Below are 14,546 nucleotides of genomic sequence, written 5' to 3' on the forward strand. Positions count from 1 at the left end.
GTCTGCCCGTCCGTGTCTGTCTGTCTGTGTCTGTCTGTCTGTCTGTCTGTCTGCCCGTCCGTGTCTGTCTGTCTGTCTGTCTGTCTGTCCGTCCGTCCGTGTCTGTCTGTCTGTCTGTCTGCCCGTCCGTCCGTGTCTGTCTGTCTGTCTGCCCGTCCGTCCCTGTCTGTCTGTCCGTCCCTGTCTGTCTGTCTGTCTGTCCGTCCCTGTCTGTCCGTCCCTGTCTGTCTGTCCGTCCCTGTCTGTCTGTCCGTCCCTGTCTGTCTGTGTCTGTCTGTCTGTCCGTCCGTCCCTGTCTGTCTGTGTCTGTCTGTCTGCCCGTGTCTGTCTGTCTGCCCGTGTCTGTCTGTCTGCCCGTGTCTGTCTGTCTGCCCGTGTCTGTCTGTCTGCCCGTGTCTGTCTGTCTGCCCGTGTCTGTCTGTCTGCCCGTGTCTGTCTGTCTGTCTGTCTGTCTGCCCGTGTCTGTCTGTCTGTCTGTCTGTCTGCCCGTGTCTGTCTGTCTGTCTGTCTGTCTGCCCGTGTCTGTCTGTCTGTCTGTCTGTCTGTCTGCCCGTGTCTGTCTGTCTGCCCGTGTCTGTCTGCCCGTGTCTGTCTGCCCGTGTCTGTCTGGCTGCCCGTGTCTGTCTGTCTGCCCGTGTCTGTCTGTCTGCCCGTGTCTGTCTGTCTGCCCGTGTCTGTCTGTCTGCCCGTGTCTGTCTGCCCGTGTCTGTGTCTGTCTGCCCGTGTCTGTCTGCCCGTGTCTGTGTCTGTCTGCCCGTGTCTGTCTGCCCGTTTCTGTCTGTCTGTCTGCCCGTGTCTGTCTGTCTGCCCGTGTCTGTCTGTCTGCCCGTCTGTCTGTCTGCCCGTCTGTCTGTCTGCCCGTGTCTGTCTGTCTGTCTGCCCGTGTCTGTCTGCCCGTGTCTGTCTGTCTGTCTGCCCGTGTCTGTCTGCCCGTCTGCCCGTGTCTGTCTGCCCGTCTGCCCGTGTCTGTCTGCCCGTCTGCCCGTGTCTGTCTGCCCGTCTGCCCGTGTCTGTCTGCCCGTCTGCCCGTCTGCCCGTGTCTGTCTGCCCGTCTGCCCGTCTGCCCGTGTCTGTCTGCCCGTCTGCCCGTCTGCCCGTGTCTGCCCGCCCGTCTGTCTGTCCGTCTGCCCGTGTCTGCCCGCCCGTCTGTCTGTCTGCCCGTGTCTGTCTGCCCGTGTCTGTCTGCCCGTGTCTGTCTGCCCGTGTCTGTCTGTCCGTCTGTCTGTCTGTCCGTCTGTCTGTCTGTCCGTGTCTGTCTGCCCGTGTCTGTCTGCCCGTGTCTGTCTGCCCGTGTCTGTCTGCCCGTGTCTGTCTGCCCGTGTCTGTCTGCCCGTGTCTGTCTGCCCGTGTCTGTCTGCCCGTGTCTGTCTGTCTGTCTGCCCGTGTCTGTCTGCCCGTGTCTGTCTGTCTGTCTGCCCGTGTCTGTCTGCCCGTCTGCCCGTGTCTGTCTGCCCGTCTGCCCGTGTCTGTCTGCCCGTCTGCCCGTGTCTGTCTGCCCGTCTGCCCGTGTCTGTCTGCCCGTGTCTGTCTGCCCGTCTGCCCGTCTGCCCGTCTGCCCGTCTGCCCGTGTCTGTCTGCCCGTGTCTGTCTGCCCGTGTCTGTCTGCCCGTGTCTGTCTGCCCGTGTCTGTCTGCCCGTGTCTGTCTGCCCGTGTCTGTCTGCCCGTGTCTGTCTGCCCGCGTCTGTCTGCCCGCGTCTGTCTGTCTGCGTCTGTCTGTCTGTCTGTCTGCCCGTGTCTGTCTGTCTGTCTGCCCGTGTCTGTCTGTCTGTCTGTCTGCCCGTGTCTGTCTGTCTGTCTGTCTGCCCGTGTCTGTCTGCCCGTCTGCCCGTGTCTGTCTGCCCGTCTGCCCGTGTCTGTCTGCCCGTCTGCCCGTGTCTGTCTGCCCGTCTGCCCGTGTCTGTCTGCCCGTGTCTGTCTGCCCGTCTGCCCGTCTGCCCGTCTGCCCGTCTGCCCGTGTCTGTCTGCCCGTGTCTGTCTGCCCGTGTCTGTCTGCCCGTGTCTGTCTGCCCGTGTCTGTCTGCCCGTGTCTGTCTGCCCGTGTCTGTCTGCCCGCGTCTGTCTGCCCGCGTCTGTCTGCCCGCGTCTGTCTGCCCGCGTCTGTCTGTCTGCGTCTGTCTGTCTGTCTGTCTGCCCGTGTCTGTCTGTCTGTCTGCCCGTGTCTGTCTGTCTGTCTGTCTGCCCGTGTCTGTCTGTCTGTCTGTCTGCCCATGTCTGCCCGTGTCTGTCTGCCCGTGTCTGTCTGCCCGTGTCTGTCTGCCCGTGTCTGTCTGCCCGTGTCTGTCTGCCCGTGTCTGTCTGCCTGTCTGTCTGCCCGTGTCTGCCTGTCTGTCTGCCCGTGTCTGTCTGTCTGTCTGCCCGTGTCTGTCTGTCTGCCCGTCCGTGTCTGTCTGTCTGCCCGTCCGTGTCTGTCTGTCTGCCCGTCTGCCCGTCCGTGTCTGTCTGTCTGCCCGTCTGCCCGTCCGTGTCTGTCTGTCTGCCCGTCTGCCCGTCCGTGTCTGTCTGTCTGCCCGTCTGCCCGTCCGTGTCTGTCTGTCTGCCCGTCTGCCCGTCCGTGTCTGTCTGTCTGCCCGTCCGTGTCTGTCTGTCTGTCTGTGTCTGCCCGTCCGTGTCTGTCTGTCTGTCTGTCCGTCCGTCCGTCCGTGTCTGTCTGTCTGTCTGCCCGTCCGTCCCTGTCTGTCTGTCCGTCCCTGTCTGTCTGTCTGTCCGTCCCTGTCTGTCTGTCCGTCCCTGTCTGTCTGTCCGTCCCTGTCTGTCTGTCCGTCCCTGTCTGTCTGTCTGTGTCTGTCTGTCTGTCTGCCCGTGTCTGTCTGCCCGTGTCTGTCTGCCTGTGTCTGTCTGCCCGTGTCTGTCTGCCTGTGTCTGTCTGCCTGTGTCTGTCTGCCTGTGTCTGTCTGCCTGTGTCTGTCTGCCTGTGTCTGTCTGCCTGTGTCTGTCTGCCTGTGTCTGTCTGCCTGTGTCTGTCTGCCCGTGTCTGCCTGTCTGTCTGCCCGTGTCTGCCTGTCTGTCTGCCCGTGTCTGCCTGTCTGTCTGCCCGTGTCTGTCTGTCTGTCTGCCCGTGTCTGTCTGTCTGTCTGCCCGTGTCTGTCTGTCTGTCTGTCTGCCCGTGTCTGTCTGTCTGTCTGCCCGTGTCTGTCTGTCTGCCCGTCCGTGTCTGTCTGTCTGCCCGTCCGTGTCTGTCTGTCTGTCTGCCCGTGTCTGTCTGTCTGCCCGTCCGTGTCTGTCTGTCTGTCTGCCCGTGTCTGTCTGTCTGCCCGTCCGTGTCTGTCTGTCTGTCTGTCTGCCCGTCCGTGTCTGTCTGTCTGTCTGCCCGTCCGTGTCTGTCTGTCTGTCTGTCTGCCCGTCCGTCCCTGTCTGTCTGTCCCTGTCTGTCTGTCTGTCCGTCCGTGTCTGTCTGTCCGTGTCTGTCTGTCCGTGTCTGTCTGTCCGTGTCTGTCCGTCCGTGTCTGTCTGCCCGTGTCTGTCTGCCCGTGTCTGTCTGCCCGTGTCTGTCTGCCCGTGTCTGTCTGCCCGTGTCTGTCTGCCCGTGTCTGTCTGCCCGTGTCTGTCTGCCCGTGTCTGTCTGCCTGTGTCTGTCTGCCCGTGTCTGTCTGTCTGTCTGCCCGTGTCTGTCTGTCTGTCTGCCCGTGTCTGTCTGTCTGTCTGCCCGTGTCTGTCTGTCTGTCTGTCTGCCCGTGTCTGTCTGTCTGTCTGCCCGTGTCTGTCTGTCTGCCCGTGTCTGTCTGTCTGTCTGCCCGTGTCTGTCTGTCTGCCCGCCCGTGTCTGTCTGTCTGTCTGTCTGCCCGTCCGTGTCTGTCTGTCTGTCTGTCTGCCCGTCCGTGTCTGTCTGTCTGTCTGTCTGTCTGCCCGTGTCTGTCTGTCTGTCTGTCTGTCTGCCCGTGTCTGTCTGTCTGTCTGTCTGTCTGCCCGTGTCTGTCTGCCCGTGTCTGTCTGCCCGTGTCTGTCTGCCCGTGTCTGTCTGCCCGTGTCTGTCTGTCTGTCTGCCCGTGTCTGTCTGTCTGTCTGCCCGTGTCTGTCTGCCTGTGTCTGTCTGCCTGTGTCTGTCTGCCCGTGTCTGTCTGTCTGTCTGCCCGTGTCTGTCTGTCTGTCTGCCCGTGTCTGTCTGTCTGCCCGTGTCTGTCTGTCTGTCTGCCCGTGTCTGTCTGTCCGCCCGTGTCTGTCTGTCTGCCCGCCCGTGTCTGTCTGTCTGTCTGTCTGCCCGTCCGTGTCTGTCTGTCTGTCTGTCTGCCCGTCCGTGTCTGTCTGTCTGTCTGTCTGTCCGTCCGTCCGTGTCTGTCTGTCTGTCTGTCCGTCCGTCCGTGTCTGTCTGTCTGCCCGTCCGTGTCTGTCTGTCTGTCTGCCCGTCCGTCCCTGTCTGTCTGTCCGTCCCTGTCTGTCTGTCTGTCCGTCCCTGTCTGTCTGTCCGTCCCTGTCTGTCCGTCCCTGTCTGTCCGTCCCTGTCTGTCTGTCCGTCCCTGTCTGTCTGTCTGTCCGTCCCTGTCTGTCTGTGTCTGTCTGTCTGTCTGTGTCTGTCTGTCTGCCCGTGTCTGTCTGTCTGCCCGTGTCTGTCTGTCTGCCCGTGTCTGTCTGCCCGTGTCTGTCTGTCTGCCCGTGTCTGTCTGTCTGCCCGTGTCTGTCTGTCTGCCCGTGTCTGTCTGTCTGCCCGTGTCTGTCTGTCTGCCCGTGTCTGTCTGTCTGCCCGTGTCTGTCTGTCTGCCCGTGTCTGTCTGTCTGCCCGTGTCTGTCTGTCTGTCTGTCTGCCCGTGTCTGTCTGTCTGTCTGTCTGTCTGTCTGTCCGTGTCTGTCTGTCTGCCCGTGTCTGTCTGTCTGCCCGTGTCTGTCTGTCTGCCCGTGTCTGTCTGCCCGTGTCTGTCTGCCCGTGTCTGTCTGCCCGTGTCTGTCTGCCCGTGTCTGTCTGCCCGTGTCTGTCTGCCCGTGTCTGTCTGTCTGTCTGCCCGTGTCTGTCTGTCTGTCTGCCCGTGTCTGTCTGTCTGTCTGCCCGTGTCTGTCTGTCTGTCTGCCCGTGTCTATCTGTCTGTCTGTCTGCCCGTGTCTGTCTGTCTGTCTGCCCGTGTCTGTCTGTCTGTCCGCCCCTGTCTGTCTGTCCGCCCCTGTCTGTCCGCCCCTGTCTGTCTGTCTGTCTGTCCATCCCTGTCTGTCTGTCTGTCTGCCCGTGTCTGTCTGTCTGCCCGTGTCTGTCTGTCTGTCTGCCCGTGTCTGTCTGTCTGTCTGCCCGTGTCTGTCTGTCCGCCCGTGTCTGTCTGTCTGTCCGCCCGTGTCTGTCTGTCTGTCCGCCCGTGTCTGTCTGTCTGTCCGCCCGTGTCTGTCTGTCTGTCTGTCTGTCTGTCCGTCCCTGTCTGTCTGTCCGCCTGTCCGTCCGTCCGTCCCTGTCAGTCTGTCTGTCTGTCCGTCCCTGTCCGTCCGTCCCTCTCTCTGTCTCTCTCCCCGTCCGTCTCTCTCCGTTTCCATCCGTCTCTCTCTCCCTGCGTCCCTCTGTCTGTCTCTGCGTCTCTGCCTCTGCGTCTCTTTCTCTCTGGCGCTTCCTCCATCAAAAATAACACCCTCAACAGGAAAATCAAGAAAACTCGTTACACAGTAGCGTTTGCTCTATGGTATGAGCATGGTACTCGTGGTAAGATCTGGAAGTCACTGAATCAAGACAGTGCTAGAACAGTCACCAGAAAATAGTGTGTCATAATTAATACAATTATTGTAATTCTTACGTGGGTTTTTTATTTCTAGCCAGCAGGGTCCTTTGATCTTCCTGCTTAGTAGGAAAAGCTCCAGACTGGAAGTGTTTGTTCCAAAGACGTGTGAAAAAGTCTCTCCTTTCAGGTCCTTTGGCAGTGGCGGCAATTCAGCCTGATGGTAGAGAGAAAAGAAATGCATTAATTGTTGAGAACAATTTTAAAAAACGCACCATGTAATAGGGCATATAGTCGGTTTGTAAACAAGTGAGGTATGCACTTATCAGATGAACCTCAATAGCAGACATCAATGAAGAATAACCAGGAATCAATTACATACAAAGGAAAATACTACAATTTGCTGTTTTTGTTTCGTCTGAAGGCTTATTAGAGGTGCAATATAGGCATTTAAAGTTTACAAATGTTTCACTCAACCTTGAGTTTGTTACAGACAGCAACACAATTAACATTTCTAACTGCATGCTCTATCGGTTCTTCATCTTAAAGTAACCTTTTATATGGGTACAAACAAATGAGATTATCTCAGTTCAACAGCCCCACAAGTTTTAGTGCTTTAGCAATAATTTAAAACATACAACACTCAACAAAAACAGGATTAGAAAGACACATAGCATGTGCTGGGAACAAAACAACGCCCACTGAAAAGGGAAGTCAAAAGAAAATTAACTGTGCAACAACAGTTTCAAAACAGATGAAGATTACTAGGAAGACGTTTACATCTCATAACAGAGAGAGTTTGCTCCACAGAGTTTCAAGTTTCTAATCTTCCTTGCTGCCAAGTGTGCATTTCCCAAAAGAATTCCAAATACTAATGCCTCTGAGGTCAGTAAGTCACCCGAATGAAATCGACACATAGGGCAAAATTCAATAACCTGATAGATTACCCAAAACCCATAGACCTCAACTGTGCCCAACTTAATCAGCAAGGTCAGCAAAAGTTTTAAAGTAGTGAGCAGTGGATTATAAACCTGCTCTTAAGACAAAGCTGAATCAGAGGTAGGCAGCAAAACAGTAATCAATATGAAATTTGGAGGTGGGGCTATAAAGTTGTCCTGAGTGATTGGAGCTGAAAATCAAAAGACGACCTCTATCCTTCACAAAAAGTACTATCTTCTCTCATAACCTCCCAAAGAATGTGGGCACAGAGGTTCTTGATTAATGTGTATTGGGTACCCGCATCAGATGGGTAAGCCAATAGTGGCATTTTATACCACGGTCCAACTCACCCACAGCTGTGCTGAGAGGCTCTGAGGGGCTCTGGATCAGTTCTGATGAAGCTTGTAGCTGTGTAGCAAGGCTTTGCAGGGCTTCATGCCAGATTTGATGAAGACCACAGAAGAGCAAGCAAGCACTTATCAGGTTGAGGACAGGGTGGAGACCACGTGGAGGGTTCGATCTCACAGCAGACTGAGCCCAGGTGCAGGGTTTAAGAGAGTTGGATCCTTTTCTGTCCCTGAGGCTCTGATCAAGAGGTCAGTCAACTAGCCCTTTGATTCAATCTGGCAGTTCTGGGTTCAAGATGCAATTCCAGTACTCTTCACTCATGCAGTCCCTTCAGAGTCTTCCACAGGCCCAGAGATGTACTGAAGAGGTGGCTCCGAGGGTCCACAATTTATCCTTGGTGCTAGCTTTGAAGTAGGACAAGCTTCTGGAGGGTTCCACCCTTGGTGGTGCTTGGAATTTAACACCTTCCTGCTCTGGCCCTAGCTTGTCTAGGGGCACAAAAGACTAGTGACAGATCCTTTGGGATTGTGCTTAGGCAAAGTCTTTGGGCTGTGCAAGTGTGGTAGCTGACCGCTCCGACCTTCCATCACATCAGAAATGGCCTATCCTGTCATCAGCTATTCCCCTTTCACTTTATTGTCTGGAAGCAATACACAAAGACCAACTGTCAGCTACAGCTAGTCATGTGACCCAGGACACAGGCACCAAAGGGTCAGGACAAGAAAATGCCAACTGTCTATAAGTGGGATTTTTATTATAAAATCAGACCTTACCATGAAAGAGGGTTTTAAATTACAATTCTTTAGACACCAATCCCAAAATTCATGCTTGCTTCCAACTGAAAGTGATCACTTACTAAATGTAATAAGGTAACCCAATGTTATCCTACAGCAGAGGTAGGCCTTGCAATAGTAAACAATTACATTTAAGAAATGTTTGCTACCAGGACATAAAAAAGGTACAAGTCTGACTAAATACACTGCACCCTGCCCTTTACGTATTGTAAGGCCTACCCCTAGGATGACAACTGTATTAAAAAGGTAGGTTTAGCCTTGGCAATAGGTTTATTTTGCTAGGTCTAAATGGCAGTTTGAACTGCATACACAGGCTGCAATGGCAGGCCTGAGATGTTTAAGGGCTGAGTGGATGGCACAATGAGTTTTGCAGGCCCGCGAGCACCATTTAATTTACTGACCCTGGGTATGCATAATGTCACTTTACTAGGGACTTACAAGAACATTAAATGTTTCAATTGGTGTAAACCTATGTTACCCTGCTTTAGGCAGAGTACACAAGCACTTTAGCACTAGTTAGCAGTGACAGTCCTAGAGCCAGCAAAAAATAAGTCCGCAAAAACAGGAGGACTTAAGGCAAAAAAATTGGCGGAAAACCACACCAAGGATGTCTGGTCCAGCAGGTGGCATGTGTACTCTAACCCTTGAATCTGTGCAGGATTGTCCAACAGTTTCCTTAATGTAATATTGTCAGTCGCCTATACTGGGGCCCTCTGCCTTATTGTCTGGGACATGCATGAAAGATGGTGTCCCTGGAGGGGCATGGGGGGCAGTGCTGTGTAAGATGGGTGACGGCTATTGGGCAGGGTGGGTGCTGCTCACCTTGTCTCAAGTTCTGTTCAGGACTAACATCCCACCCCAACCCCTGCACTAAAGAGCTATTGTACACCAGCTAGGTAGTACTAATCTGATCATTTCCAAAACCTGAAGTCCAGCTGAGGGGAAAGAGGTGCATTGGAAACCAAACCTAGCTGGCTGCCCCAAAACACCTACAACATTTGGATTTAGGAGTTGCTGCAGAGTCTTGAGAAACTGAAGGGTGAGGCTGTTCCATCTCCCACTCTACACATCCTAACCCATGCAGTGCCTTTATTTACCTCCATTACAGCCAAGACTTCAGGAGAAATCTGAACCTGGCTCTTGGCCCATCTCAATGTCTGACAAGGTTGCTATGATTCAGAAAATGTTGAAATCATCTTCAGAGGGAGCAGTTCCTGACAAGTCACGCATTAAAGCTCTAGTCAAGAACTCCTTAGTCAAGGCAGAAGGCAACTGACCACTAGACCCTTCCAGAGCCTGTTGTGAGCACACCTGACCAGTGAGTGACTCACGCCAAAGCAAGAAATTATAAACATGCCTCTCCATTGCAGAGATACAGGACCCCACCCACTTCTAACCATTAGCTTTAGCACACATTGTGAAAATACACTTGTGTGTTTGTATTATGTTCATTTGGACCCATGAAGAGAAATGTTAATTACCATATATGTAATCGCTAACGTATACATTGTAAAATACGAATTATGTATCCCATTTGTTTACAGCTTCCTGTGACATTTTATTAACCACAAACCTTTAATTTTATCAGGCCCAGTATCCATAAAGCTCTATTATACATCACACATATTCCAGTAGCATAACCTTGTTTTCTAACCTGGCCAAGGAAGCAGGATTTTAGAAGGATGGAGCTAGTGCTGTCTATATGAATGATAATTTCCCTTCAAGGGTGTCCTATGCTTCTTTGAGGGAAGATTCTGAAACCTGCACATCAGAAGTTCTTGTTAAGACCAAGTTCCTGTCACAAGGTCATATTACATGGATTTGTATTGAGAGAAATTGTATACATACTGAGGTGATTTTACATGCTTTTAGTTCATCCTCCAACTGACCATTTTCTAGCCAGTCAGTTGAAATGATAATTGTTTTGATATTTTGCTTTGCTGCCTACTGTGTTGCATTAAACTGTAGTTGAACTTTAAACTAACTGGGTTTTATTTTTAACAGGCGGTGCATTGTGGTAATGGAAGTACCTCCACAATGAGGAGGGAAGCGCTGGATTGAACTCCACACGAAGAGCCCAGGTGCCAGAGGTAAAGGGCATGTTTTCCCAGGGATAGTATGGTGGAGAAAGACCAACCACAAACCAGATAATTTGGCCGAAATCAGAGCGCAGAAACAAAATTTTAGGTAAAAGTTAATGTTTAACTTTTTTTTTTTTGCTTCCTCGCATTGCTTGTGGCTAATGAATTCTCACTATTCACTATTGTCATCAAGTTAGGAAACATCCGTTAAAAAACAACTAAATAAGAGGAATTTGTTGGGCATGAGGACTAGGAGGAGTCCAGAAGGGAAAATTAGCACGAGGATCCCAAGCTAGAGAGCAAGAGGCTTCTGAAACAGGCCATATTAGCCACCTTTGGGACAGGTTTAGAACTTGTGCTCCAACTGCTCTGCAGGTCCATACCTATTTTCCCCCAGATTAGTGAAATGCAAGACAACAAAGCAATGATACCGGGGAGTTTGGAGTGGGGGTATTTGTTGGGCACACTACCATGCCAGTCGATGGTGGAGCACCTGGAGTACCATTTGCGTATGCAGCAGTGCCAACAGGACTGCCGGCACCTGGAGCACAAGGAGGTAACATGCAGTAAAGAGCTATGATCGATCGGCTGACAATACAGATGCTGAATCCACTACTGTGGCTTGGTTTAGAACTCTCAAAATGTTCTGACCCAGGGTGTAAAGGGCCAGCAAAAGCCAAGTCCCAAAACTATTCTCGAAGGTTTGATGAAAACCGCAGAAAGGCAGTCCAGGCAGCCTCCTACTTCTCACCACTCAAGCCATGCTGATAAGTAGGGACCACCTCATTCAGCCCTCCTGCTTTAAGGGACTACCCAGCAGCTGGGAGAAGAGTTGTGGTTCATGTAACTTGGACCCACTCGGAGTTAATGAGCAGAAATAAAAATAAAAAAAATCCCCAAATTCAAGACAACTTGACTCAGTTTCAAGAAAAATTACAGTGTGTGTTTGAAGTGAATAGACCCAACTGAGCAGACATAAACCAGTTGCTGTGATTGATAGTGCCATGTGCAGTGAGAAAGATTGGTGGAGAAACTGCCATGACTGCGAGCAGACCCTGGGAATGACCAAGTTAAATTCAGTAAAGGATATGTTGTTGAATGAGATCCCAGAGTTAAGTTCAGTAAAGACTGACTTATCTAAATTGGCAACTGCAAGCAGAATAATTGTGAGGCACAAGCTGATTATTTAGACCAGCCTAAGGTTGTGTTTAAAGGTATTTGGGCACAGTCCATCTGACAAAGATTGCCCAGGAAGTTGTGGGTGTTGCTTTAGTGATCAATTCACCGCTATATGTACTGGTTGGAAGACTAAAAGGTTAGCGTTAGTGGTCATCATGAACCACAGTTTCATCACAGGAGAAAGAATGCTGAACCAAATGTAGCTGAAATTGCAGAACAAGCAGCGAGCGGGTGATTAAAGGAGCAGGGCATGTCACAAGTTGGTGGGCGGTCATGGAGGTGGGTCATTTGGAAGGGGAAATGTGAGGGGCTGAGGAGTGAACAGGAGGTTCTTGTTTTTCATTTGGTCAACTGGGCCACTGGAAGTGTGATGGTCCCGTTTCCAGTGACCCAGAATATTTGGATCAACTATATACCACCAAAATGTTCAGAACCCCTACACAACGTTTCAGGACAGCACAAGAAGTTCCCAGTTTAAAATGAATACCTTAATACCTGTAATTCAAAAGAGCCCTCTTGTAGACTGCAACATCAAAAGCAAATAAATCACTTTCTTTTTTTTATATGAGCACAAGCTGCGTGGCTATCAAAAAATACTTTATTCCCTTATTTTCCTATCTTGGGATTGTTCATAGACGCAAAAAATATTTCAAGTCAAAAAAATTGCTCACGACATTACAGATCCTGTGTATATTTCTTTAAGACCTATCATTGACAAAAATGCATGTCCCCTGATTTAACTCAATTACTTTCACAGGTACCGTTGAAAGGTGAATGTTTACCCACAGAAGAGGTTACCCACAATATCTCAGAAACCACTACAACCTCAGGTGGAGGAAGGCATCCACCCTCTATCAGAAGATTTGATTAAGCAAAGGGCTCTAGTACCTATAGTCAGTAGATTTAACACTCAGAATCTCTCAATACACAAGGTGGAGAAGGCAAACATGTAGAGATTTGTAAAGGACTTTTAGGATTATTAATAAAGTAGTTATCCCAAACTTCCCTTTAGGCCCAGCCATCATTCTTTCCTACCAATGTCCAATGGTTCATTGTGGTTTATCATTGCTCAGTCTTCTTTTCCATTCCAATCCATAGGGAGATCCAGCTTCTCTTCATGTTCACATTCCGAGGGTTTCGGTTTCATGGACCTAACTCCTACAACCATTTACAGACGCTCCTTCAATCCTTGCCCAAGCCCAAAAGAAGGGTGTGCACACACTGGTCTTCCCCCAGGAGTGTACTCTAATTGAACCTTTATGATTTATTTCTAGTATCTGTTACACTTGATGAGTAGGTCATGAGATTTCTACCAACAATCGTCCTCTGTCCTCCGAAAGAGTTCTAATTATCCATAAGTTGCCCCCATTCTGTTTCTGAGGTACGTACTTTTGGGAAATTGAAGAGTACAGTAGACACAATTCTGGGTTATGCCAAAATGGCCAACCCTTTACACGCATTTGCAAAAAAGGCACCCCTGAATCCTCTGTAGTGGTCCAGTCAAGCCAAAAATGCATTTGTAAAGATAAAGGCGATGACTTTAGCAGCCACCCTAGAAGTCCCCAATTGCTCAAAACCTTTTACTTTTTTTAGTCAATGATTTAATGGATTTGCACTTGAGATATTGGTACAAATTTATGGACTTCATAAGATAACCATAACCTAAAGTTTCTCTACATTAGCTTAGTCAAAACTAGGCTTCCCTCATGTTTAAGGTTTCATCAGCTGCCGTAATTCTTGTTTAAGCCTCTGAAAATATTTTTCTAACTCAAATGCCACTCTGTGGTTGCACTTTTCCTTACTAAAAAAATATGCATATGCCCACAGCACAGTAGCCTCAATATGATATTTTACTGTTGTCTGCCTCTCACATTACAAAGGTTCTCTGTCCTGAAGAACTCTGCTCTTTTGATGCCTACTAATAAAACAGGGAACTACGCTAGGTTACTAAGCCACATACTGGCCTAACTGATGAGCCCCTAAAACAATGTGAATTAACTTATTTGGTCAATGGTTCTGGTCTCAGAAACGAAGAAGGTACTGTAGTTGCTGGATATTTTGGTTGCACTATTAGTCAAGTGGTGGTAAGCTGTAACCTGCCCACAGTGAAATGGGCCTAGGTTGCAGAGCTCACTGTGCTCTTCAAGGCTTGCACTGTAGCCAAAGAAAAGCCTTTATAATATACAAACTCCAAGTATGTTTTAGAGTGACTCATGACTTTGCTCCTTTGGCTGCAAAGGGCATTCCTGGTATCAGCATCGACTCCCATAAGATGTCCAGCATTTTCGAAATCTTAAATGCTTTGCAATTACCAGAGAAGGTGGTTGTGGTACAAATGTGAAGCTCACAAACACCCTCATGATGTTGTCTCAAGAGGCAATACTTTAGCAGCCTGCTGCTAAAAATGCCGACTTGCCTAAGACTGCCAATGTTGCCATGTATGTTGTGAAAAACTGATCTATTTTCTGTACCAATGTTAAATGATTTGTCTCAAATGCAGGAGCAAGCCTCCCTAAATAAAAAGGGCCCTGGATCAGGCAACAATGTAAATAGAACCCTGACTGGATGTGGAGATACTGAGCACTGGGTGTGTGGCCACAGCAAAATTTCAACTTCCACACCTCACAAGGTTGTATCATGGAGCGATTCACAATAGTAGAGACATTGTGATATGTGCTGCGGCAACCCATTTGTACTGACCCATCCTTTCCTCTACAGATTAAAGTTACTGTCAACCTTGCGCCAGCTGTCTGTTATTCTATGCTGGAAAGGGAATTAAGGCCACCCCTTTGCTCACCTTCCCCCTCAGTTCCTCCCTTTCCAGATCCAGGTTTATTTTCTACAAATATCTAAGTGAGCAAATCACTCTTATGTACATGATGCAAAGTGCATGTTCTTGGGATGGGCGGAATCGTACCCCTGTACCCACGAGGCTGCCGTCACCGTTGCTAAACAATTAAACAGACTTTATTGCTAGGTTCAGAAAAACAGGCCATCTTACCAAGGAGCATACTGAATGTCTGCAGCAGTAAAGGAAGTTTTGTAAAGCATTATGAATAGATCAGCATTTCTTTGGTGTCTATCACCCAGCATTAAAGGGTAAACGGAAAAATTAAAATGGCACCTTGAAGAATAAGACAGCTAAGACATGTTCAGAGACAGTTAAAATTGCCCCATTTCTCACAACTAGACAGTCTGAAAGCGATCCCTCCCCAGAAGACTAAGCTAAGCCCATACAAAATAGCAATGGCTTGACCATGATGCTCCCCCTCAAACCCCGTATTGTATCCAAAACTAAATCTGTGGTTAAATAATGGTGCTGTTACACTACTGCAGAAAACTTGCACAATGTCTCTACAGTTTCCATTCTCAGGTGCAGGATAAGTTACCCAAGTGTCCAACTGAAGCCGGACACCCCCCCATTCTGGGGACTGTTTGTTCATGTATACCAGACTACTACTTCAGTCCCACTGGAGAGGACCTTACCAAATTTTTCTCATCACAAACACTGCTGTTAAATGCATACGCCCAATGACCTGGATTCACTCTTTGCATTGCAAGTAAGTTGGTTCTTAACGGTTCT

The 14,546-nt window shown here is 49.8% G+C and overlaps 1 protein-coding gene across 1 annotated transcript in view; it reads right to left on the reverse strand.

The window, feature by feature from the left end:
• POLA1 (DNA polymerase alpha 1, catalytic subunit) overlaps positions 1-14,546 on the reverse strand; it is a 1,729,782-nt gene that overhangs the window by 1,546,623 nt on the left and 168,613 nt on the right. Inside the window, exon 14 of the mRNA XM_069204808.1 lies at positions 5,701-5,839. Within this exon, the coding sequence (XP_069060909.1) occupies positions 5,701-5,839 (139 nt within the window). The remainder of the gene's footprint in view (positions 1-5,700; positions 5,840-14,546) is intronic.

Source organism: Pleurodeles waltl, chromosome 8, assembly GCF_031143425.1.
Source record: "Pleurodeles waltl isolate 20211129_DDA chromosome 8, aPleWal1.hap1.20221129, whole genome shotgun sequence".
Classification (NCBI taxonomy): domain Eukaryota; kingdom Metazoa; phylum Chordata; class Amphibia; order Caudata; family Salamandridae; genus Pleurodeles; species Pleurodeles waltl.